We start from the raw sequence: 24,337 nt of genomic DNA, 5'->3' as shown, positions 1-24,337 counted from the left end.
TTTTGTTAAAAAATTAAAATTTATTGATGCGTCTTGACTGGCTTGTTTATCATTTAGTTTAATTCCTCGGCGACATGTACGCTAACAAGCTTTTGAAATACTCTCGTTTTGACCAAAAGTTTACTGCCCCGATGGAAAAATAATTTTAACGTTTTACATATTCACATTATCCTTCTACGGAAGTACAGAGATTTACTCACCTTCGGTTAGCCGTTTGTTACTCAAGGACGATTTAGAATAGTTGGTACAATTCTCACGTATCATGCTTTTGCACAGTCTTGGTTACTCTGTGATGAAGTGTAAGAGGCTCAGAACTGTAATATTTGAAAGGTATATCCCTGTGGATTATGAGTCCTCTTTCCTTTTTCTTTTTCCATATTTTTAACCAGTTATATGATGGATATATTTCTGTGTGTATGGTTTACGTTAAAGTCAACTTAAAGTCAGTGTGTGTGTGTGTGTGTGTGTGTGTGTGTGTGTGTGTGTGTGTGTGTGTGTGTCTAAAAAGAGGTATGACACAGCGTGTTTGATTCTTCATGTGTGTTGCTTGGACAGTTGCTAGGGGAACTACAAACAGAGCCTAACAGGCAAAAAATATTTTTAAAAGATGTGCTACCGAGAATAACCTAATCTATTGAGGGCAGTTATATAATTTTCGCAGTAAGGTTTTTTTATTTTCTTCCTTGTTTTTCAGTGCTGCTGGTTTTGCAAAGCACTGCACTTTAGTATACATCGCTGTTCTGTAAGGTCAGTGATACTGACACAATCATCGCAAGTCAATACATGTTGTTTGTAACTGAATGAAAAAAAATTCGCTATAACAAATTACCATTCCTGAAATCAAGAACGTACATTGCTTCAACGAGCAACGTTTCACGCAGGGGAGTAGTTTTATTGTCGTTATACAACAATGGTCAGCGTATCTATTTGAAGAACTGCATCTGATCAGTATAAGACTTCTATCACTTAGCTATCTTCAGGCTTTTGTTTGTTTCTTTCTTCACCCCTGTCATTTAGTTTACTTCTTTCTTTATCCCTGATTACCTGTTGCACACAGTTTCGTAAAAACGTGTATTACATGTTCTAGTACTTATCACTCAAGCATTTCTGTTGCTCTGTGTCCCTCATTCTGCTATATCATTAATTACGTAATTTACAGCAACCTTATATGTTTTTTCTGGTAAGATTTATTCACTTATTAACCTAGTATCTATGGTTTCCTTACTTCATATCTACAACTTACGCTTATAATCTTTTCTCAGTTTTACATTTCCATATGTCAGCGTTTGTGTCCGGATTTCGTTTTTTGCTTTGCTTTTGTTACGTAATGGATACATAAAAGCTATTTACTATGTCCCTCTTTCTCGGCCGTCAGCAATAAAACGATCGGCAGTGTTAATATATAGTATTTCAATATTGAGCACCATTCAGTGACTCGTACACCAACCAGTAATGTATTATATAAAGCTGCGAAAGGTCATCCTGGAATTGTGTGTGTCATTATGTGGAATTGGATTCATCGCGTGATTTGTAATCATGAATAACAATTTACAAAAATATCTACAGTGCTTTTGTACTCAGTCTCGGGTAGATAATTCTTATGACTCATGCACGTAACAAAGAACAAATAACGAACAGGTTCTCAATATCGTACACTGCAAAAAGTTACTCACATGAAATTTACATAAATAATGGAAGTAAATACTTAATACCGTCCATCAAGAAAACAGAGGTAGGATCCGAAGGAAACCCCACAGAATCAAATGAAATTAAGTAAAAAGTAGGCTTTTTTAATAAGTTATATTAAGTAGTGTCTTAAACCTTTGGTATGTTACAATTAGTGTACACCACTAAACGTGTCTTGTAAGTTTACATGGACTGGATGTATACGGAGTATCTGTAAGTACATAATAAAACATCAGCACAATGACAGTAACTATGTACAATGTTATATTTATCATTAGGGCGCGAGCTGTATATAATACACATCTTACAACGTACTTAATGACTGTTATTTAGATAAATCTTAAAGGTATTGAGTACTATAACATAATTTGTACATGAAGAAGTAGAACATTGAAACTAAAAAGATACGTTCAAGCTTACTGATTTAAACTATTTACAGTAATTACTAATACAGGAATGTTTTCAATAATTCGATTGGAGAACATTTGCAAATGAAACAGTGTAAACTCACATATCCTCCAGCCGAGGAAACACTAACTGCGCGCATGGTACAGTTTATGTTTGTGTATGTGTGTTTTTCTTTACCAGTCACATACTTCTTTCTTTGACGGTCGGCCATCATCATCTTGTGGTAAATACACAAAGTAGCAGTTCTAAGACATATTTTCAAAAAGACCGAAGATACTGACGTAATTACACTTTATATGTGGAGATAAATTGTGCGCAAACGTAGCCCTTAATAGACAGTTACGTGTAAAAAGTACCTCGACTGAGAATTGTTATATGGAATATCATATAATTGCGAGATGTGATGGTAGCATAGAAAACTATATATCTGTAATGCACGAATTGCTACAAATATCAGTCGAAATGAACGTGGAAGACATTTGTTTTTTGCTCCAAGCTCTTGCCGAAGCAACAAAGTGCACTTGGAATTTGAATTGCGTTGTCTTACTGTGCCTCCCTGGCTTGTAAGTTCATTACAGAGACTTTATTGCTCAAAAATCTATATAGCTTAGGTTAACAGAAAAACAATGTTTACTAATTTGCACTTATTATGAAAAACTTTGCGCTACAGTTCCCAGATGCATGTTACAACTTGAGATGATTGTACTTGTGAACTACTCAAACTGAAGACGCACTGCATCCACTAATACAACACAGCCTACATTTAAAGGCTGCTGAATGACTTAATGGTTACAAGAGCTGGTATTGCTGCGTTTAGCAGGCATTTTAGTACTTTAGTTTAAGTAGTCCCATCACATACAAATTACGAGTGTGATTAATGGTTACCGTACAACATTGGAAAGGATGTTAAATGCACCGCAAAGTACGCCGACAGGTAGTTTAATACATATCCATGACAGTTCAGAGTGCTACGGCGTGATTAGGTCTAAATCAAGCGGGCAGACTGCGGCAGCAGCGTGTTTGTCATGGGTCAGAGAGTAAATAGTACATAAATTACACAGTAGAAAGTAGTAAAATTATTCCAGCTGAAGACTCTGGTTTCACTTTGACAGAGCAAGTTTGGAGATTTCCTGGATACACTGCACTCGTCGCTCTGGGCAGCGCTCACTGTCTTCTTATCTGCAAAGGCGCTGGCCTTCGTCACAGTCCCGAAGGCAGCGAGCGTGTCCCGGTGGAAGACGACTGCACGACACACACCGTCCAGTGTCAGAAACACCACGCAGCGCAATGTTCTCTATATCAATAGTAGCCTCATATTCGCGAAAAGACATCGCACTGTTTGCACCGACTGAGTCACTACTGCTTCTCCGTAACGTGAGCTAGCAGTTGTAGCATTTCACGTGCTACGAGCTCGAGACGTTCACGTCACTGTGAGAAGGTAATGTTTCTTTTTTTTTTGAATAAGTTAGTGTACTGAACGTAATACTTACAACGGGACAGGGGCGGGACTATATACAGAGGATCGGCGATGAATGAAACACGGCTTTCGGCTTCTCCATAAAGATGCGGTCTTCCCCATGAGAGAGATAGGAAGACAGAGGGAATGAGAAAGAGATGGGAGGGGGGGGGGGGGGAGATGCAACATTAAAGGGACTAGTGGTTGGTAATTTACCTCGTATGTTCGAGTGCTTCCTTTCAACGATACGGCGTAATGGATAGCCGAAATATGTAATGACCAATTGGATACAAGAATCGACTCGTGGAAGATGTACAGGAGAAGTTTGTGTTAATAGTGTGTTACCAGTAGCAGGTAGACACCCCTGTTAGAAAGCTACGGTACAACTAGTGAGGAGATAACAAGGCAGAGTATCAGGAGGTTATCAGTTCACTGCTGAATTTCCTCGCTCGAGCGAATGAAGACGATTGTATTGTTAAATGCATGTCGTGGACGAGTATTAAAAAGGTAAATACAGAGAATGTCTGTAAGTCAATCTATTGATCGATACCATTTGGTACGTAGCTCACAGCCAGTACAAAGCAGAGATGTGGTACGTGGATGCAGCGCAGAGCGCTTTATTTGAAGGAATTTTCCAGAGGAGGGAAATGAACTTGGTGCGGAGCCGTACGTGTGCGAGTGATGTATGGGGTCCGGGACGCGGGAGGGCGGTGCTCAGTCGTGCGCGCTGTCGTTCTTGGGGCAGGCGCAGGTGCAGCTCTCGACGATGAACATGCTGAAGTCCATCCACTGGCAGTGGCGGTCGCTGGGCGGGCGGCCGAGGCAGCGCCAGCTGAGCAGCTTCTTCTCAACCTTGGCGTCGGGGCGGCAGTGCATGCCGGGAGGGATGGAGCAGGAGGCGGCGCCGGCGGCGCAGTGGCCGAGGCGCAGGAAGCGCGGCCAGTAGCGCACGCCCAGGTCGCGCCACTCGTGCTCCACGGGGCACGCGGTGAACGCCCACAGGAAGTGCTGCAGCTTCTTGCGGAACTTGGCCGGGTAGTTGGTGCGCACGCGCGTGCCGTTGGGCAGCTTGAAGTAGCGCAGGTTGAGCTTGTGCAGCGCCTCGGGCATCTCGCCCACGGGCACCAGGCGGCCGTGCTTGTTGCGCCGGAAGGGGAACTCGCCGGGCGCCGCCGCCTCGCCGTGGTGCCTGCCGTGCGCACGGCCCTTGCTCTTGCCGCCCGGGTGCGCCCTGCCTCCACCCCCGTGGTGGCCGCGGCCGTCCGGCGCCTGCAACAGCACGTCACAGTTCATGTCGCCGTACCACACGTGCGCTATGCCGGCTACACTACAATATTTAGTACCACGCAATAAATTCGTGAAGCTTTAAAGCATATGAAAAATGAGAAATCATTGGGATGGAATATACACTACTGACCATTAAATTTGCTACACCAAGAACAAATGCAGATGATAAACGGGTATTCATTGGACAAAGATATTATACTACAAATGAGATGTCAACAATTTGGGTTCATAGATGCTGAGAAATCAGTACTTACAAAAACCACCTCTGGCCGTAACAACGGCCTTGCTACGCCTGGGCATTCAGTCAAACAGAGCTTGAATGGCGTGTACAGGTACAGCTGTCCATGCAGCTTCAACACGATACCACAGTTCATCAAGAGTCGTATTGTGACGAGCCAGTTGCTCGGCCACCATCGACCAGATGTTTTCAATTGGTGAGAGATCTGGAGAATGTGCTGACCACGGCAGCAGTCGAACATTTTCTGTATCCACAAAGGCCCGTACAGGACGTGCAACATGCAGTCGTGCATTATCCTGCTGAAATGTAGGGCTTCGCAGGAATGGAATGAAGCGTAGAGCCACGGGTCGTAACACATCTGAAATGTAACGTCCACTGTTCAAAGTGCCGTCAATGCGAGCAAGAGGTGACCGAGACGTGTAACCAATGGCACCCCATACCATCACGCCGGGTGATACGCCAGTATGGCGATGACGAATACACGCTTCCAATGTGCGTTCACCGCGATGTCGCCAATCACGGATGCAACAGAACCTGAATTCATCCGAAAAAATGACGTTTTGCCATTCGTGCACCCAGGTTCGTCGCTCCTGTCTGTGATGAAGCGTCAAGGGCAACCGCAATCACGGTCACCGAGCTGATAGTCCATGTTGCTGCAAACATCATCGAACTGTTAGTGCGGATGGTTGTTGTCTTGCAAACGTCCCTATCTGTTGACTTAGGGATCGAGACGTGGGTGCACGATCCGTTACAGCCATGCGGATATGCCTCTCATTCGACTGCTGGTGACACGAGGCCGTTGGGATCCAGCACGGCGTTCCGTGTTACCCTCCTGAACCCACCGATTCCATATTCTGCTAACACTCATTGGATCTCGACCAACGCGAGTAGCAATGTCGCGATACGATAAACCGCAATCGTGATAGGCTAAAATCCGACCATTGTCAAAGTCGGAATCGTGATGGTACGCATTTCTCCTCCTTACACGAGGCATCACAACAACGTTTCACCAGGCAACGCAGGTCAACTGCTGTTTGTGTATGAGAAATCCGTTGCAAACTTTCCTCATGTCAGTGCGTTGTTGGTGTCGCCGCAGACGCCAACCTTGTGTGAATGCTCCGAAAAGCTAATCATTTGCATATCACAGCATCTTCTTCCTGTCGATTAAATTTCGCGTATGCAGCACGTCATCTTGGTGGTGTAGCAATTTAAATGGCCAGTTGTGTACATAGAGTAAATAAAGGCAACTCTTATGGTTGTGAATATCTTGGCCCAATATGCTGGGTGATTTTTTTCATCTTGTACAAACTCTAGGGATTAATCCTTTGGCCTGCCATTGTGGCTGAGCGGTTCAGTCCGGAACCGTGTTGCTGCTACGGTGGCAGGTTCGAATCCTGCCTCGGGCAGGGATTTGTGTGATCTCCTTAGGTTAGTTTGGTTTAAGTAGTTCTAAGTCTAGGGGACTGATGACCTCAGATGTTAAGTCCCATAGTTCTTAGATCCATTTGAACCATTTGATTGATCGTTAAGAGGATGCGGTACAAAAAAAGTATAATGAATTTATATCCGGAAATGCATAGTTTCCATGCTAAAGATGAGTTATTCAGTCATACTTTGTTACAAAGAGTGCGCTCTAATAGGCGCTGTACCATGCTGCCACTGCTACAGTATGTGTTGAAAATGCTTTCCATGCGCCTCAACGCATGTGAGTACGCTCCGTGGCATGTTCTGTCCCGCACGTTATCGGTCAGGCTGAATCCGAATAGCATCGAAGCCAGCATGAATGTGCTGATCCAGTGTCTCTTCATCTGGAGTGGGCTCTGCATACACGATACATTTGAGATGGCCCCATAACCAGAAATTGCAAGGATTGAGATCCGGTGAACGACCAGGCCTTGAAACTGGACCCCCTCGACCGATCCACTGAACGGGGAAGACTAGATCGAGATGTGTCCGGATGTTAACTGCGAAGTGGCCTGGAGTGCCAGAATGTAGCAGCCACATAACCCCTCGAATAATCAATGTCACTTCTTCCAGTAAGGGAGACAAAGTCACCCGCAAGAAGCCCCGATAGTTCCGGCCTGTTAGGCGACGTGGAAGGAGGACTGGTCCCAAAATACGGTCGCCAATTATCCCGACCCTCAAATTCCGGCTGCACCGATGCTGATGATTCGGTGTTACCATACTGTCGCACAGATGACTATTATGGAACTTCAAGGTACCACTCCGCGTAAAGGTGGCCTCATCTCTGAATAGGGTAGATGACAGAAATCCCGGCATCATGGTTGGTGAAGAAACCAGAGCCAACTGCTCCCGATGTGGAAAGTCTATCGTTAGTGAGCCCTGCACACGCTGTAAGGTGGTAGTAACAATTGTAGTGGAGACGGTTCCACACGGTAGTCTGGCTTACCCTGTACTCGCGGGCCAACTGCCTGGTACTGTCACGGCGGTCCTCTTCCACAGTGTTAACCACATTTTCCTGCAAGCCTGATGTCCCAACATTTCGGGTACGTCCTTTATGAATTTCTGCTTTCTGATACGACCTTGTCTCACACAAACGAAACACTGTTGCAAATATTGAATGCTGTGGTTCTAGTCGGCGGGCAAGGTCTCCTGATACAACCTTGCTGTCCGCCACGCGTTCCCATTTGCGTTTCCGCAAGTAAATACCATGTCGGCAACTCTCGATTTGAATACGGAACCATTGTGTGCAACGCTGTGTCACATCCACTGCAAGGCGAATCAGCAACAGAAGTGGTTGGTACACGACATTACCAGTTACTTTGGAAGGAGGGGGCGCTAGGGCGTGACGTATGAGGAACAGTACCACCCTCTAGAAGAAAACCATGCATACTACAACTGTGGCTGCATGGCACAGCACGTATTAGACCGCAGTCTCTGTAACAAAGTATGACTGAATAACTCATCTGTAGCATGGAAACTTTGCATTTCCGCACATGAGTTCATAGACCTTTTTTCTTCGAATAATCCCTAGAGTTTGTACACGGTGGAAAAATCACCCTGCATAGCGAAGACACCCAGCATTGCCCAGGTATTGTTTTTTATATCTGGACGTCCAAGCTCGTACCATGCAGCGTCCGGCCTTGTGCTTAACGTTTACTACGTCATGTCTCTTGAATGATGTGTTTTACAATGACATAATTTTTTAGGTACATTCAGCGCAACACAGGATACTCTCCGCAAAATTTATTACTAGTAGAGTTATAGCAAAGATGTAATAAATTTAAACGTGAGCCATAATGCGGAATTTTTCACTCTTGTCACTGCTTAAGACGCTATATCTCCTGAACTATGTGTCATACGGTGATAAAATTTTGCAGTTAAATTTAATTTTATATGTGCAGACTTTCTGTATAATGCGTCACGAATTCATTTGGTAGTAAAGAAGTAATAAATTATAGCGTCATGCCTCATATGGTACTTTTATTGCATGAATGATGGAAAAGTAGTAAGCAATAAACATTTTGGCTTTCATTAGTTTCTAGGGGTTTCCAGCAGTATAGTCCTTCCTTATCAATCCTGCTTTGTAGGGCAGCCTACAAATGGTTCAAACAGCTCTGAGAACTATGCGACTTAACTTCTGAGGTCATCAGTCGCCTAGAACTTAGAACTAATTAAACGTAACTAACCTAAGGACATCACACACATCCATGCCCAAGGCAGGATTCGAACCTGCGACCGTTGCGGTCGCTCGGCTCCAGACTGTAGCGCCTAGAACCGCACGGCAGGGCAGCTTACACTTCAGGGGCAAAAACGGTTTTCAAATCCCTGGTGTGTAGGCTACCATGCATGATTGGTTTGTCATGGGAGTAGTATCAGCTGCCATTGTCGATCTGTTTTGCAAGGGGCTACATGTCTAGATAAGTACAATTCAGCAGAGAGGGAGAGATGAGATGGATAGTAACAGAGGGGAGGAGAGGATGAAGTAGACAGAGAAAGGTGAGATTGAGTAGATGGACAGAGAGAGTGTAAGGAGGATGATATGGACAAAGAAGGAAGGCAGATAAGATGGACAGAGAAAAGGTACAGAAAGTGGGGAGGAGAAAGTAGACAGGGAGACAGGAAGAAGGGGTGATGTAGGAGGCAGGTGAAGGTGTATAGGGGTACTGGGCAGGTTGAAAAGAAAGTAGGGGCAGGAAGAGATGAACAGAGAGACAGGTAAAGGATATGGTTAGGTGGATGGGGAGGAAGACATGGTCAGAGAGAAGGAGCGACAATGACAGCGGGGAAGAGTGAGGTGGACAGATAGAGGGGGGGGGGGGGAGGAATGAGATGTTCAAAGATATTGAGGGTGGAGGAAGAGGTAGACAAAGAGAGGGCGAAGGGGGACATGTGTGCAATGAATGTGTGAAATACATACGTGAGCGAAGCTGTGGGGAAAAGACTAATTGTATAATAAGTGCTTCAAAGAGAACCAGGTACCCAGAGAATGGTATAAGCTTGTTATTACTTCATCTATAAGAAGGACAATAAACAGGACTGGAGAAATTACTGTAGAGCTAGGACGACTATATGGGATAATCTTAAAAGAAAGAATAGATATGAAGGTTACAATAGCTGAAGAATAGGATGGTTTTATATCAGAGCGCTCATGTATTGATGAAATATTCACATTACAGAATCCTAAAAAAGAAGACAATTGCCAGAGGGATAGAGAACGATTTAGTCTTCGTGGATTTGCATGACGTTTGTAGTATGATACCATAAAACAATTTGTCGCCATGTATGAAGAATAGTAGCGTGTCAGCTACTTACATCAAAACACGACCGTCACTGAATTAGTGCATTTCAGAAAATTAACTAAGCATTAAAATGTTAACATACCGCAGGACGTTAATAATAAAACTTAAATTTGTAGTGCAAAAACTTTGGAAAAAAGATTCAACTTATTAGTAAACAGCTGAACTGTAGTCGTTAACACATTCACTGTAATTACTTTTGCAGTCTAATATATATATATATATATATATATATATATATATATATATATATATATATATATTCAGTCTAGTTAATGGAATGAGACGTAAGTCGTAGATATATCCTGAGTATATAGTGTTTAATGTTTCGTGATTTAACTATGACACAAATAACGACAGCAAATAAACATGCACTCCACCAGTTATTCACTTAATTTTTATAATTTTAATTCAGTATTCTATATTTATACCTGATCCAGGATGGACCATGTTTCTGCTCTGGACGAAGTGATATTTTCAACACCTAAACGATAACCTCCCGCCGGCCGGAGTGGCCGAGCGGTTCTAGACGCTACAGTCTGGAACCGCGCGACCGCTACGGTCACAGGTTCGAATCCTGCCTCGGGCATGGATGTGTGTGATGTCCTTAGGTTAGTTAGGTTTAAGTAGTTCTAAGTTCTAGGGAACTGATGACCTCAGAAGTTAAGTCCCATAGCGCTCAGAGCCATTTGAACCATCTTTGATAATCTCCCGTTTGGTCCTTTTTATTAGCTCGTTATTCCAAAGGATCCAGTTCAGCTGACATAGAGCCTCTTGACTTTCCCTACTTTATCATTTATGTCAACTTTTGCGTTTGATGATATGATAACCCCAGATACAAGTCTTACATCCCTGAGCTTACTGGCTCCAAACTCCAGATCCCCTATTGGTATTTTCGCCAACCTTCAGATAATCGGTTTTGATCAAGGTAAAGTCAAGAAGGATCGGATGTGAAGGTTATACCTCGTCAAATGTAGTCGGTTGCAATGTACGCTTCCATGTACCGGTTTTTACTTCAGTTAAATCTTCCGGCCTCCAACCGTGGTCAATGTATACAGCTATTCACTGACTTTGGATCCCTATCGGCGGGGTACATCTCCAGAGATAAATCGGCAACTGCATCCTAAACTTGAGAGGAGCCTAATTTATAGAGCTGCATAGCGGGCACCACAATTCTTCGCGGGATGCCAGACATGTGATAATCTCGGGCCGATGGCTTCGTTCTCGATTAAAGGTAATCAAACGGTACATTGTAGACACAAAGTCAGCATTCAAACTGTATTTTATTTTATCCATTCACTTCTGTTGAAATTATCATTGTGTTTTCCTCCCTTTTAGTAACAAGGCTACTGATCCTACTTGGGAAATTTTTCTCAACAGTGGGGCTGAAGAGATTTTTAAACCCATGAGGAAAATAATGAACGCCTGAAGACTGCAAAGGATGTAAGTCATACTCTAGCAACAGCTGGCGTTTACACATGTGCTTGTAGTTATGATCAAGTGTACATTGGAACCCTTAGATCACATTATTTGGAATTAGGACCAAAAAAAGAATTGGTAGCATTCGATTATCTACACTTAAGTGGCACTGTCGTTTTGGATAAAGCGCTAAATTGCCCGTAGTGGAATTTGCTTTTCGAAACACAGGCCATGAAATATGATAAATATAATAACAATTTCCAATACAACGCTATATCATTCCACCTTGTATAGAGCGATGACAGAAATTGACAAACACCTTGACAATTTCAACAGAAACGGAGGAGTTAAGTAAAATGAAATATGGATGCTGACCTTCCACCAACAGAGTAACGATCGATTACCTTTAACTGAAATAAGTGCTGGCAATGAAAGCTGACAGTGCATTATTAAAGTTGATACTGTTTTATTATTATTGAGTCTAATTAAATCAGGTGATGCTGAGGAAATTAGATTAGGAAATGAGACACTTAAAGTAGTAGATGGGTTTTGCTATTTAGGGAGTAAAATAACTGATGATGGTCGAAGTAGATAGGATATAAGATGCAGGCTGGCAATGGCAAGAAAAGCGTTTCTGAAGAAGAAAAATTTATTAGCACCGAGTATAGATTTAAGTGTCAGGAAGTCTTTTCTAAAGATATTTGTATGGAGTGTAGCCATGTATGGATATGAAACATGGAAGATAAATAGTTCCGACAAGAAGAGAATAGAAGCTTTAGAAATAAGCTACAGTAGTATGCTGAAGAATAGGCGGGTAGATAGTGTAACTAATGAGGAGGCATTGAATAGAATTTCGGAGAAGAGGAATTTGTTACACAACTTGACTAGAAGAAGGAATCGGGTGCTTGGACATGCTCTGAGGCATCAAGGGGTCATCAAGTTCATGTTGGAGAGCGGGGAGGGTGAAAGTCGTAGATGGAGACCAAGAGAGGAATACACTAAGCAGCTTCAGAAAGCTGTAGGGTGCAGTAGTTGCTTGGAGATGAAGAAGCTTGCACAGGATAGAGTAGCATGGAGAGCTGCATCAAACCACTGTCTGGACTGAAGGCCGCAACAACAACAACAACAACAACAGTCCTTATGTATAGTCTTCAGTATAATTTAGACCCAAAATTTTCGCTCTCTTTCCTTGATTTCTTCTATGAAACTCTTTCTATTTAAAACGAGTGTTTCAGCCCCCAAAACATACTATGGTTTGATGACAGTGTAGCAGTGTACCAGTTTTTTGTATTTTGAGATGCATTCTCTGTTATAAATGTCTTTTTGAGTCTGAAGATCGTTTTCATTTTGTGACAGCGAACCTCGTAACCAATCTTTTATAGGCCAGGTTCCTACACAGTTTCATATAAATATTGTAACTCAGAAAGTGTCTCAACTTTTCTGTGTATATGTTTTAGAATTTGTGGCGCCAGGTTATTCCTACACATGCATTTTGCTTTTCCTGATAATATTTGAAGCCCTACTCTTTCTGCCGTTTCTTTAGTTTTTCCGCTATCTGAATGTTTTGTCACATTCTTCTCGATAAACAAAGGTGAAGCACACAAAGGGAGCGAGGAAACGAAATGAAACTTCACAGGTTGAGATGCTATCTGATACTATTTTGCCATTACAAAAATTAATCAAATTTACAAAGAACTTAGCTGTTATGAGCCCACCTATCTGTATGACATAGCATCCCTCTGACCTGGAAGCATGCACTGAATCGGTTGGGAAAGGTATCACAAAGCAATTGTATCTTGTCCTCAGGGAAGCTGGCCCATAACTTTTGTATCTGACACTTCATATCCTGGATACTGCCACTAAGACGGATTTGACATAAGAGCTGATCCTACCTTGCATCAGGGACCGATTTGGAGATTTTGCTGGCCAACATCAATCAGACAGTGTATAGAGACATGTGCCATGCGTGGACGAGCCTTTTCTTGTTGAAAAATGGCGTGATGAGACTATCGCATGAGCAGTAACACATGAGGACACAGGATGTCCGAGATGTACCGCTGTGCTCTTAGAATTACCTAAAGCACTATCAGCTGTCACCTGAAAGCTACCCAAGGCATGACGCCAGGAGTAATATGACTGTGCTTCTCCAAAACGTGGGAAAATGGAACGTGCCCAGAGGTCACCTCCCATATTTGCCGACATTGGTCCAACACGCTGTGATGTTATTCACCATCCGTCCATGCTTCAACACAACGGCACTGCTGCAAACGCACTCGTCAAGACTGTGATTAACTGTATCGATGCATGGGATCGTGATTCCGTGGTCTGGTGCGGGATGGTGTAGAGTGCTGGAGAGACTCCATTACTTGTTCTCTGGCGCCAGATGCGGATGCAAAGAGGTGTGATGGTGCACAATACGGGGAACCTTCCTTGGGGTGGTCAGACGTGGTCGACTGGAACCCTGACGACATGTATGACAGCCGTCACTTTCCCATGTATGAGATTTTCACTGTGCAGCGGAGTGAGGGCTGATATGAAACTTCCTGGCAGATAAAACTGTGTGCCGGACCGAGACTCGAACTCGGGTTACACAGGTCGAGAGTTCGAGTCTCGGTCCGGCACACAGTTTTAATCTGCCAGGAAGTTTCATATCAGCGCACACTCCGCTGCAGAGTGAAAATCTTATTCTAGAAATATCCCCCCAGGCTGTGGCTAAGCCATGTCTGCGCAATATCCTTTCTTTCAGGAGTGCTAGTTCTGCAAGGTTCGCAGGAGAGCTTCTGTTAAGTTTGGAAGGTAGGAGACGAGGTACTGGCAGAAGTAAAGCTGTGAGGATGGGGCGAGTTTCGTGTTTAGATAGCACAGATGGTAGAGCACTTCCCCGCGAAGGGCAAAGGTCGCGAGTTCGAGTCTCGGTCCGGCACACAGTTTTAATCTGGAAGGAAGTTTTACTTTCCCATGTAATCCTACAATCGGTCACTGTAACTTCTGAATGCCCCACGAATCTCGATACTGAACAATTCGAGAGGTCGACTAAATAGAAAACCACAACGAGTCTCCTTTCAAACTCTGTCAGGTGCTGATAACGCTGGCTTGCACGAGTACGTGGCATCACAGTGTACTTCACATTGGCCGCTCCATATCGACGATGTTCACGCTCTTTGTGTATATCCCATCGGGTCCAGTACCGAAACTGAAGACGAACAGCTCTAATCCCAACTGTCTGCTGTTCTAGCTGCGACAGAGAATTGTGACTCTAAAGTATTTACACTACTGGCCATTACAATTAATACACCACGAAGATGACGTGCCACAAACGCGAAATTTAACCGACAGGAAGAAGATGCTGTGATATGCAAATGATTAGCTTTTCAGAGCATTCACACAAGGCTGGCGTCGGTGGCGACACCTACAACGTGCTGACATGAGGAAAGTTCCCAACCGATTTCTCATACACAAACAGCAGTTGATCGGCGTTGCCTGATGAAACGTTGTTGTGATGCCTCGCGTTAGGAGGAGTTATGCGTACCATCACGTTTCCGACTTTGATAAAGGTCGGATTGTAGCCTATCGCGGTTGCGGTTTATCGTATCGCGACATTGCTGCTCGCGTTGGTCGAGATCCAATGAGTGTTAACAGAATATGGAATCGGTGGGTTCAGGAGGGTAACACGGAACGCCGTGCTGGATCCCAACGGCCTCGTATCACCAGCAGTCGAATGAGAGGCATCTTATCCGCATGGCTGTAACGGATCGTGCACCCACGTCTCGATCCCTAAGTCAACAGATAGGGACGTTTGCAAGACAAAAACCATCTGCACTAGCAGTTCGATGATGTTTGCAGCAGCATGGACTATCAGCTCGGAGACCATGGCTGCGGTTACCGTTGACGCTGCGTCACAGACAGGAGCGCCTGCGATGGTGTACTCGACGACGAATATGGGTGTACGATTGGCAAAACGTCATTTTTTTCGGATGAATCCAGGTTATGTTTACAGCATCATGATGGTCGCATCCGTGTTTGATGACATCGCGTTGAACGCACATTGGAAGCGTGTATTCGTCATCGCCATACTGGCGTATCACCCGGCGTGATGGTATGGGGTGCCATTGGTTACACGTCTCGGTCACCTCTTGCTCGCATTGACGGCACTTTGAACAGTGGACGTTACATTTCAGATGTGTTACGACCCGTGGCTCTACGCTTCATTCCATTCCTGCGAAGCCCTACATTTCAGCAGGATAATGCACGATTGCATGTTGCACGTCCTGTACGGGCCTTTGTGGATACAGAAAATGTTCGACTGCTGCCGTGGTCAGCACATTCTCCAGATCTCTCACCAATTGAAAACATCTGGTCGATGGTGGCCGAGCAACTGGCTCGTCACAATACGACTCTTGATGAACTGTGGTATCGTGTTGAAGCTGCATGGACAGCTGTACCTGTACACGCCATCCAAGGTTTGTTTCACTCAATGCCCAGGCGTATCAAGGTAGTTATTACGGCCAGAGGTGATTGTTCTGGGTACTGATTTCTCAGGAACTATGGACCCAAAATGCATGAAAATCTAATCACATGTCATTTCTAGTATAATATATTTGTTCAGTGAATATCCGTTTATCATCTGCATTTCTTCTTGGTGTAGCAGTTTTATTGGCCAGTAGTGTACATACCTGCCGACGGCGTGTGTGAATACGAAGTTACACAGACATCCAACCGTATCTCATCGGTGCTTCACTTTTTTGTCAGACCCTGTAGAGTCCGCAAAAGTCAACCAGTCTGCCCCAATGTTGGTTCCCCCTAATGTGACTGGTCCGTATACTATTGCAGTGTTCAAAAAAGCCATAAGAGAAAATTTCGTCGTGTCTTGAGGCCGTATTATTGTAACTAGTCACTGCTTAAGGCAGGTAGAGGTTTGGAGTGGGGTATCAGGTGGAGCTGAAGTCATAGTGCGTTTGCGGTACTCACGACGGGCGTGATGCTCATGCAGGAGGGGTCGAAGTGCACGCCGAGGCGGGCCCGCAGCGCCGTCTCGTTGAGGTCCTGCGGCCTGGGGTCCAGGCTGGCGTCCCGCGGCTCCTCGGGCAGCGGGTACTCGTCGCCCGGCGGCGACGGCTTCAGCCCCGCGTCCTCCGGCGACAGCCCGCGCCGCGACACGCGGCCCGCCGCCGCCCCCGCGCCCGCGCCCGCGCCGGCCGTCCGGTTGTGGTCGTAGCCGTAGGCCTCCGCCTCCAGTCGCCGGTCGTGCGGGTGCGCCCGCGCGTGGGCGTGCAGGTGCGCATCCGCCGCCGCCGTCGCCAGCACCAGCCACAGGCACCACGTCCACAGCAGCTCCATCTGCACACATACCGAGCAAGAGGTTTGTAACCAGCTCCTTACCAACTCCGCCTGTACATCCTTCAAATACAAAACAATAAAGCAAGCGGTGAAATGCTTGTGAGGAGACAGTATTTTGCCCCCATACGCGAAATACATAACCGTTTGTTGAAACTGCAACACGAAGAAGGAAACGCGTGAATTCAATTAATTTAATACCACAGGTTGGGTACATGACAAGCAACAAATGATTACCTGTTCAAATCTGTGCATGTCCTTTGAGCCCTACTATTCAGTATGTCGTGTGGCCACCATACGCTGCAATTAGAGCTGCTATACGCCGTGGCACTGAACCAGTAAGGTTCTGAATACGTTCCTGAGGGATTTCCCTCGACGCAGTCTCTATCCGAGCCCACAAATCCGTGACACCAGCTAGTGGAGGACCCTGGTGCACCAGGTGCCAACCGACCATATCCCAGACGTGTTCGATGGGCGACATATCTGATGAACGTGCAGGCCACGGAAGCAATGGTACCCGTCGCTCTTCGAAGGAGGCCTGTACATTCCTCGCAGTATGTGGCTGGGCATTGGCCTGGGGAGATACCTGAAGCAGGGGGAGTACCTTACGCTCCACAACCTCCGTTAGGTACCGGTTGCTGTTCAAAGTGCCAGCTATACGTACGAGGCGAGATCGGTTGTTGTAATTAATGGGACCCCAAACCAGCACACCTGATGTTTGTATACTATGCTGCTCCACAATGCAGCCCTCCAGGTTGCGCTCACCACAGTATCGCTGGACACGTACGTGACCATCACTGTAGGACACGTTGAAGCGGGACTCATCTGAAAAGATTGCATGTTGCCACTCAACACTCCAGTGACGGTGTTCACGTGCCCATTGCAGTCGGACGAGCTTGTGGTTACTGTACAATAGAAGCCGACGTAATGGCATGCGTGCAACCAGTCCAACCTGCAGCGGATGGCGACAAATCGTCAATGCAGACAAGTTCACACATGTTGCAGTACTCCAGAGATGAGCCAACACTGTGGATGATACTGTACGGTCCGTAATGACCATGCAAACAAGATGACAGTCATGCCGTGCTGTGGCCATGTTCCGTGGTCCAGTTCCCGCTCGTCGCTGCGTACGACCTTCCTCTAGCCACAGCTTCAAAAAATGGTTCAAATGGCTCTGACCGCTATGGGACTTAACGTCTTAGGTCATCAGTCAGACCCTGCAGTTTCCACGCATGCATCACTGACGCAGCAGCATGCCCTGTGCGAGCCGAAATGTCACGGTATGACAACCCTGTTTCCTGGAGAGCGATCATTCTGCCCCATTCGAACTCGCTCACAGATCTGTGACACCATTTACTGGAGGACCGTGACGTACCAGACTCCGACCAACCATATCCCAGACATGTTCGATGGGCGACATGTCTGGCGAACGTGGAGGCCAGGGAAGCAATGGTACCCGTCGCTCTTCGAAGAAGGCCTGTACATTCTTCGCTATATGTGGCTGGGCACTGTCCTGTTGAAACGTGGCCTGTGGAGATGCCTGAAGAAGGGGGAGTACCTCAGGATCCACAACCTCCATTAGGTACCGGTTGTTGTTCAAAGTGCCCACAGTACGTACGGTGCGAGATCGGTTGTTGAAACCAATGGCGTCCCAAACCGTCACATCTGCTGTTCGTCCGCTATTCCGCTCCACTACGCAGCCCTCCAGGTTGTGCTCACCACGGTACCGCCGAAGACGTACGCGGACATCACTGTAAGACACCAAAGCAAGTTGCTGCGTATGGGCTTCAGCAGCAGGCGCCTGGTTCGTGCACCCATGCCGATAACTGTTCGTCGGCGACGAAGGCTGGAATTTGCACGTCAATACTGCCTCCGAATGTTTACTGAGTGGCGTCAGATGGCCTCCCCAGATGATTCACGTTTTATGCTCTATCAGACAGACGGCCATTGGTGTGTACGGCGTCAGACGTCTGAAAGCAAACATGCTGCAACGATCGTCGGAAGCTTCCAGGCCGGAGGAGGAAGCTTTGTGGTCTGGAGAATGTTTTCGTGGCATTCCCTCAGTGATAACGTCATTCTGGAAGGCACAATGGATCAACACAATACATCGGGCCATGTCCATCTAGCCGCGCAGGATACTCGTGCGGTCTTAGGCGCATTGTCATGGTTCGCGCGGCTTCCCCCGTCGGAGGTTCGAGTCCTCCCTCGGGCTTGCGTGCGTATGTTGTTAAGTTAGGTTAGGTAGTGCGTAAGCCTTGGGACCGATGACCTCCGCCATTTGGTCCCACAGGAACTTACCACAAATTCCCAAAAAATGTCCATCTACCAGCCAGGTCCCCAATACTGCAGAAACTACACAGTGCCCGAGGTCGTGGGAAGGCACTACGACACCATTCGGTCGTCTGATGCTGAAAACAGTGCGGAGTATTTGTCTCCGTACAGTCCTGGCACAAATGGGTTCCTGACGGCCCACCTTCAAAACGGTGGCCATCTGATGTGACGGTGTACTCGCGAGGAAAAAGTATCTTTGCGATACTGAAGATCCACGTTAGACAGTTTTGATGTCGGAAACTAGACCTTTTGTGTTATCTCCAATATGCTATGATACATGCGACTTGCATCGATTTTCATCCCTTGTTCAAAGTCGGTAAACTAGCGATTGCTGCCGTATTCACTACAGACTGGTCAGATGTTTTTTCTATACTCACGATATAGCCGCAGGTGGGCATAACATTGGCACCATATGCGGCACGAAACAGAATACTGACATTTGCTGGACGCATCAAGAAGATGAGCGACAATACATCGACCAAGATACGTAAAGCAGTATGTTTGAATGGTATCAAATACGTGAAATAAGTCAGGGGATGATTGGAAAACGATTGAAATAAAAAATCCTTGCACAGTAAAGCAAGACATGTCCGGCTATTGTAAAACAGTGGAAAATTATAGGTGGGCGTAATAGGATCAAAATTAAGGTAACAGGAGCAGGAGGAATCACGAGGTGGGGGAAAAGGAAAATGTATTGGAAAAAAGGAACAAATACGTACTGAAGAAGTCGCTTGTCATCGTAAAGGATCGAAATGAATTAAATAAATACATAAGCAAATCATTTAACCACTCACAAATGACCACTTCCTGCATTTGACGCCGATAGTGAGGAAGGACTATTTGCATCATTACTGTCTTTGAAGCAAATTGTGAATGGTTTTAACTTTTAAATAAAACGTTAAAATACGATGTCCACTGCAAATTTTAGATAGTATACTTGTGAAGAGAATCATTTAATCGGCAAAGTGGAGGTTGTTGAGGTATATATTGATCTCCTGGCTTACGCTGTCCAATGTGCACTTTCGGTAGAAGTCTGAGCGGTGTTTCATATTTTTAAGTACTGAGAATGTTTTTGTAAGTTAATGCACCAAATACTAGTGTGATAAAATTCAGAGCCGCATCTGGTCTGATACGAGACAGCAGCTTCAGCATTCTTCTAGTAGAACTAAGACTCCTACAGTTGTGTTCCAACACACTCCAATGTTAGGTCTATCGGGTAGCAAGCAACACTTTGAAAATCTGCTTCAGAGATAGATGATGCAAGTGATTTGATTTTTCTGTTTCCCTACGTGTAACATAATCTAAAAATTCATTGGAGTCCATCTGAATTAATGGTTTAATTTTCAAAAAGGGTTACATATATTCAACGTATTTTATCAAAGAAAATTCTTCAGTAAATCTTCTGTCACATTTCTTTCACATAAAAATTGCCTTTAGTAACAGGTAATGATGAATGAATCTCGTTCATCACGCCTTGTCTGTTTCACAACTGATGAAGAATATGCAAGCGATGTCTTCTGTAAATATTTCGTCTTTAGTTTTACCAAGTAATAAATTTTTACTCTTTGACTTCTAATGTAAGACTGACAGCAGTGGATGCCGTGTGCCTACTCATCCGAAATAGAAGTGTTGACAGGCATAAAACGAGAACAAATTGTGCTTAAACACGCTGCTTGGCAATAAATCAATGCGAACATAATATTCTGTCACTCTTAATTTTCTTTTTTAAAAGCTGACGTCGATGGCCTTCGCAGTGGACAACTCTGAACAAGTTTCTACATCCGACTTGCTTCTCCAACAGAAGGCGGTACAGTGAGTGAAAAAACGTCCTTTAGCTCCAGGAAACGAGTTACATTAACATACGGAACAGAATCCACGAAACAACTACTTCTTTTTGCAGCACTCACTATTTATTATCAAAGATAATGTCTGATGATCATGCAGTTCAGACCATGAACTAAATCTTTTCAGTTGAACTAAATCTTTTCAGTTGATTGAACGTAGAAACAGCGACATTTCTACATCTACTATATGTGACAAGAGCATTTGATTCGACGTTAAGATATTAGCTCATTGAGATGACACAATACTACCACAGAGTAGTTACATTGATGTTGTACGTTGGGTAAATAGACCAATACAATACACTTAAACTGACCCGCTGCCAACTAACGCATAGTATATTAAGAACTCACGTTACTCACAAACTGTCACAACGCTTGTATCGCCTGTTGGCACTCCCAAAATGTCAACAGCATTGTTTACACAGCTGCACGCATACGTTTCTTTTTCGACGAATACTCAATAGGCACCTTGGTTCGCTATATTACGCTACCTTAATCCAATGTCTAGGACTGTTTTGAACAGAGTGTGAATTACACCAACCAACATCCCCCCAATCTGGTTGGAGGACCTAACTATAAATGCGAGGCTTCAGCTGAATATGAGATACAGGAAGAGACTGATGGACTCCCTCCCTTGCCCTGATGAGGAGGTGTTACACGACATTAGCGTGATGTTTATTCGGGGCGACTAATTTTTTATCCAGTGTGCTTACATAGAGAGGAATTTTCCCTCAAAGCTATGGAGATTCTTGGGAGATCCAGCAATGACAAAACTACGTATTTCACCTGGTGTACAAGATATGTGAGACAGCCAAAATAACCTCAGACTTCATAATCAGTGTAATAATTCGAATAAGAGAGAAGGCAGCTGCTTAAACCATCTGTTTAATAAGTAATGGATGTAAAATACTGAAACGAATTATAGAATAATAGAAAAAATAGTAGATGCCGACCTCGAGCGACCTCGAGGAAATCACTTTGGGTTCCAAAGAAATGTAGGAAGACGCAGAGCAATACTGACCCTGCGAATCTTAAAAGATGCATTAAAGAAAGGCAGACCTACGTTGATAGCATTAGTAGATCTAGAGAAAGTTTTTGCACTGTTGACTGGACTGGAGTGTTCGAAATTCTCAACGTCGGAGGGTCAAATATAGGGAACGGAGAATTATTTACAGCTTGTACAGAAACCAGATTGCAGCTGTAAGAGTCCAATGATACAAAAGGGAAGCAGTGGTTGACAAAATAATGAGATCAGGCTGTAATTTAAACACGATGTTATACACTCTGTACAATGAGAAAGTATTAAATGAAAACCAAAGAGAAATTTGGAAGGGGAATTAAAGATCAGGGAGAAGAAATAAAAACCTTGAGGTTTGTTGATATCATTATAATCGCGCAAGAGATGGCAAAGAACTCGGAACAGAAGCTGAAATAAATGGGTAGTGTCTTGCACAGAAATTAGAAGGTGGACACAGAAAATAAACAAATAAATAGAAATAAAACAAGGGTAATGGATTGAAGTCAAATTAAATCGACGGATGGTGAAGGAACTTGGAAATTATACATGACCATTAGGAGTTAAAAAATGAATGTCGTGTGACTAGAGCCTCCCGTCGTCTAGACCGTTCGCCGGGTGCAAGTCTTTCGATTTTACGCCTCTTCGGCGACTTGCACGTCGATGGAGATGAAACACCCAGTCCCTGAGGGGAGAAAATCTCCGCCCAGCTGTGAATCGAACCCGGGGCCTTAGGACTGACATTCTGTCACACTGACTACTCAGCTAACGGGGGCGGACAACATTAGTATTTAAGTTTTGCTATTTAGGGAGGAAAATAAAAGATAGTGGCCGAAGTACAGACGATAGAACATGCTAATAGAAAATCTATTCTGAAGGTAAGTGGCTTAGCATACAAGCGAAACGCAGTTTAGACAGTAAGAAAATAGAAATTTTTGAAATGTAAAGGAGACCGCTTATAAAACACTAATACGACCTATTCTTGAGTACTGCTCGAGCGTTTGGGATCCCTATCAGGTCGGATTGAGGGAGGACATAGAAGCAATTCAGAGGCGGGCTGCTAGATTTGTTACTGGTAGGTTTGATCATCACGGGAGTGTTACGGAAATGCTTCAGGAACTCGGGTGGGAGTCTCTGGAGAAAAGGAGGCGTTCTTTTCGTGAATCGCTACTGATGAAATTTAGAAAACCAGCATCTGAGGCTGATTGCAGTACAATTTTACTGCCGCCAACTTATATTTCGCGGAAAGACCACAAAGATAAGATAAGAGAGATTAGGGCTCGTACAGAGGCATATTGGCAGTCATTTTTCCCTCGTTCAGTTTGGGAGTGGAACAGGGAGAGAAGATGCTAGTTGTGGTACGAGGTACCCTCCGCCACACACCGTATGGTGGATTGCGGATTATGTATGTAGATGTAGATGTAGAACTGAAGATCAGATGGGTAGATCGGATAACTAATGACAAGGTACTGAACGGAATTGGGGGGAAAAGAAATTTATGAAACAATTTTACTTGAAGGAGGGATATGTCAATAGGAGACATCCTGAGGCATCAAGCAGTCGTCAGTTTCTAAATGTAGGGAAGTGTAGGGGTAACTGTCGAGGGAGCCTGAGTGATGAATACATTAAGCATGTGCGTATAGTTTTTGGGTCAAGTATTTATGAACAGATGAAGAGGTTTGCACAGGATATACTAGTGTGGAGAGAAGCATCATACCAATCTTCTAACTGAAGACCACAAAAACAACAAACAGGTATCTGAAGACAGCAGATCAGCACTCATCAAAACAAAACAAAGAAAAGTAAAATAAAACGTGCGTAAACGTCTGAATATCCTGAATATCACAACGATGATGGCCAGAGCCGTACCAACCCTGAGGGTACCTCGCAATTTCATTATACGTAACAAATATTTAGGTCATTCACACAAATCAATTTGTTATTAAGACGACATTCTATTATTTGCGGAAAGATTCACTTTTTTCTCAGCTCACCTTGCACGCCGTAAGTAACCTCAGACAACACTCTGTGACCGCGGGGGCGTCGCTTGTTTTGCCCGAGGCGGCGCGTGAGTTATGCCTGCGGCGCGCGGCGCGTGAGGCAACCGGGTGGCCAGCCGGCGCCGGCGGGCAGACTAAACAGCGGCGCGCAGGCGCCGCCGGCCGCCTTATAGCCTCGTAAACGAGTGCCGTGCTGGTCGCGCGCACGTGGGGACAGTTATACGTGCGGGATCTGACTCGCGCCTCGCAACTCATTTACGCCGCTAACCGCGCTTTATGCGAGCTCTCTCCTCAGTGCGTCTAACTTTGTAGAACAAACAGCCGCCACAAATAACGGCCACAAAGGAATTTCAAAAGCCTGAGTGCTGGCCTTCGTCCCCGTGGAATGGCTGTTGTTTATTATCCTTCCGTCACGATGGAAGCCTCTGCGGATCTGAACTATTTCGTATCTTCCATCCATGCCTCTAAGGACTGTCTGCGTACGAGTCAACTCGTAAAAGATGCATTCCGAAAATTCCAGGTTCGCATTTCATCCTATTTCCAGAACACATCTTCTCCG

The 24,337-nt window shown here is 44.8% G+C and overlaps 1 protein-coding gene across 1 annotated transcript; it reads right to left on the bottom strand.

Moving 5' to 3' along the window:
- Positions 1-1,816: 1,816 nt before the first annotated feature.
- Positions 1,817-24,033, bottom strand: LOC126474657 (noggin-like). Its single transcript, XM_050102135.1, has 3 exons — positions 23,773-24,033; positions 16,223-16,591; positions 1,817-4,819 (listed from the first exon to the last, which is right to left on the bottom strand). Exons 1-3 carry the CDS (start codon positions 24,031-24,033, stop codon positions 4,265-4,267), a joined length of 1,185 nt encoding a protein of 394 aa, XP_049958092.1. The 3' UTR covers positions 1,817-4,264.
- Between the last annotated feature and the right edge of the window lie 304 nt (positions 24,034-24,337).

Source organism: Schistocerca serialis, chromosome 4, assembly GCF_023864345.2.
Source record: "Schistocerca serialis cubense isolate TAMUIC-IGC-003099 chromosome 4, iqSchSeri2.2, whole genome shotgun sequence".
NCBI classification, from domain to species: domain Eukaryota; kingdom Metazoa; phylum Arthropoda; class Insecta; order Orthoptera; family Acrididae; genus Schistocerca; species Schistocerca serialis.
This window is presented reverse-complemented; position numbering and strand designations above follow the sequence as displayed.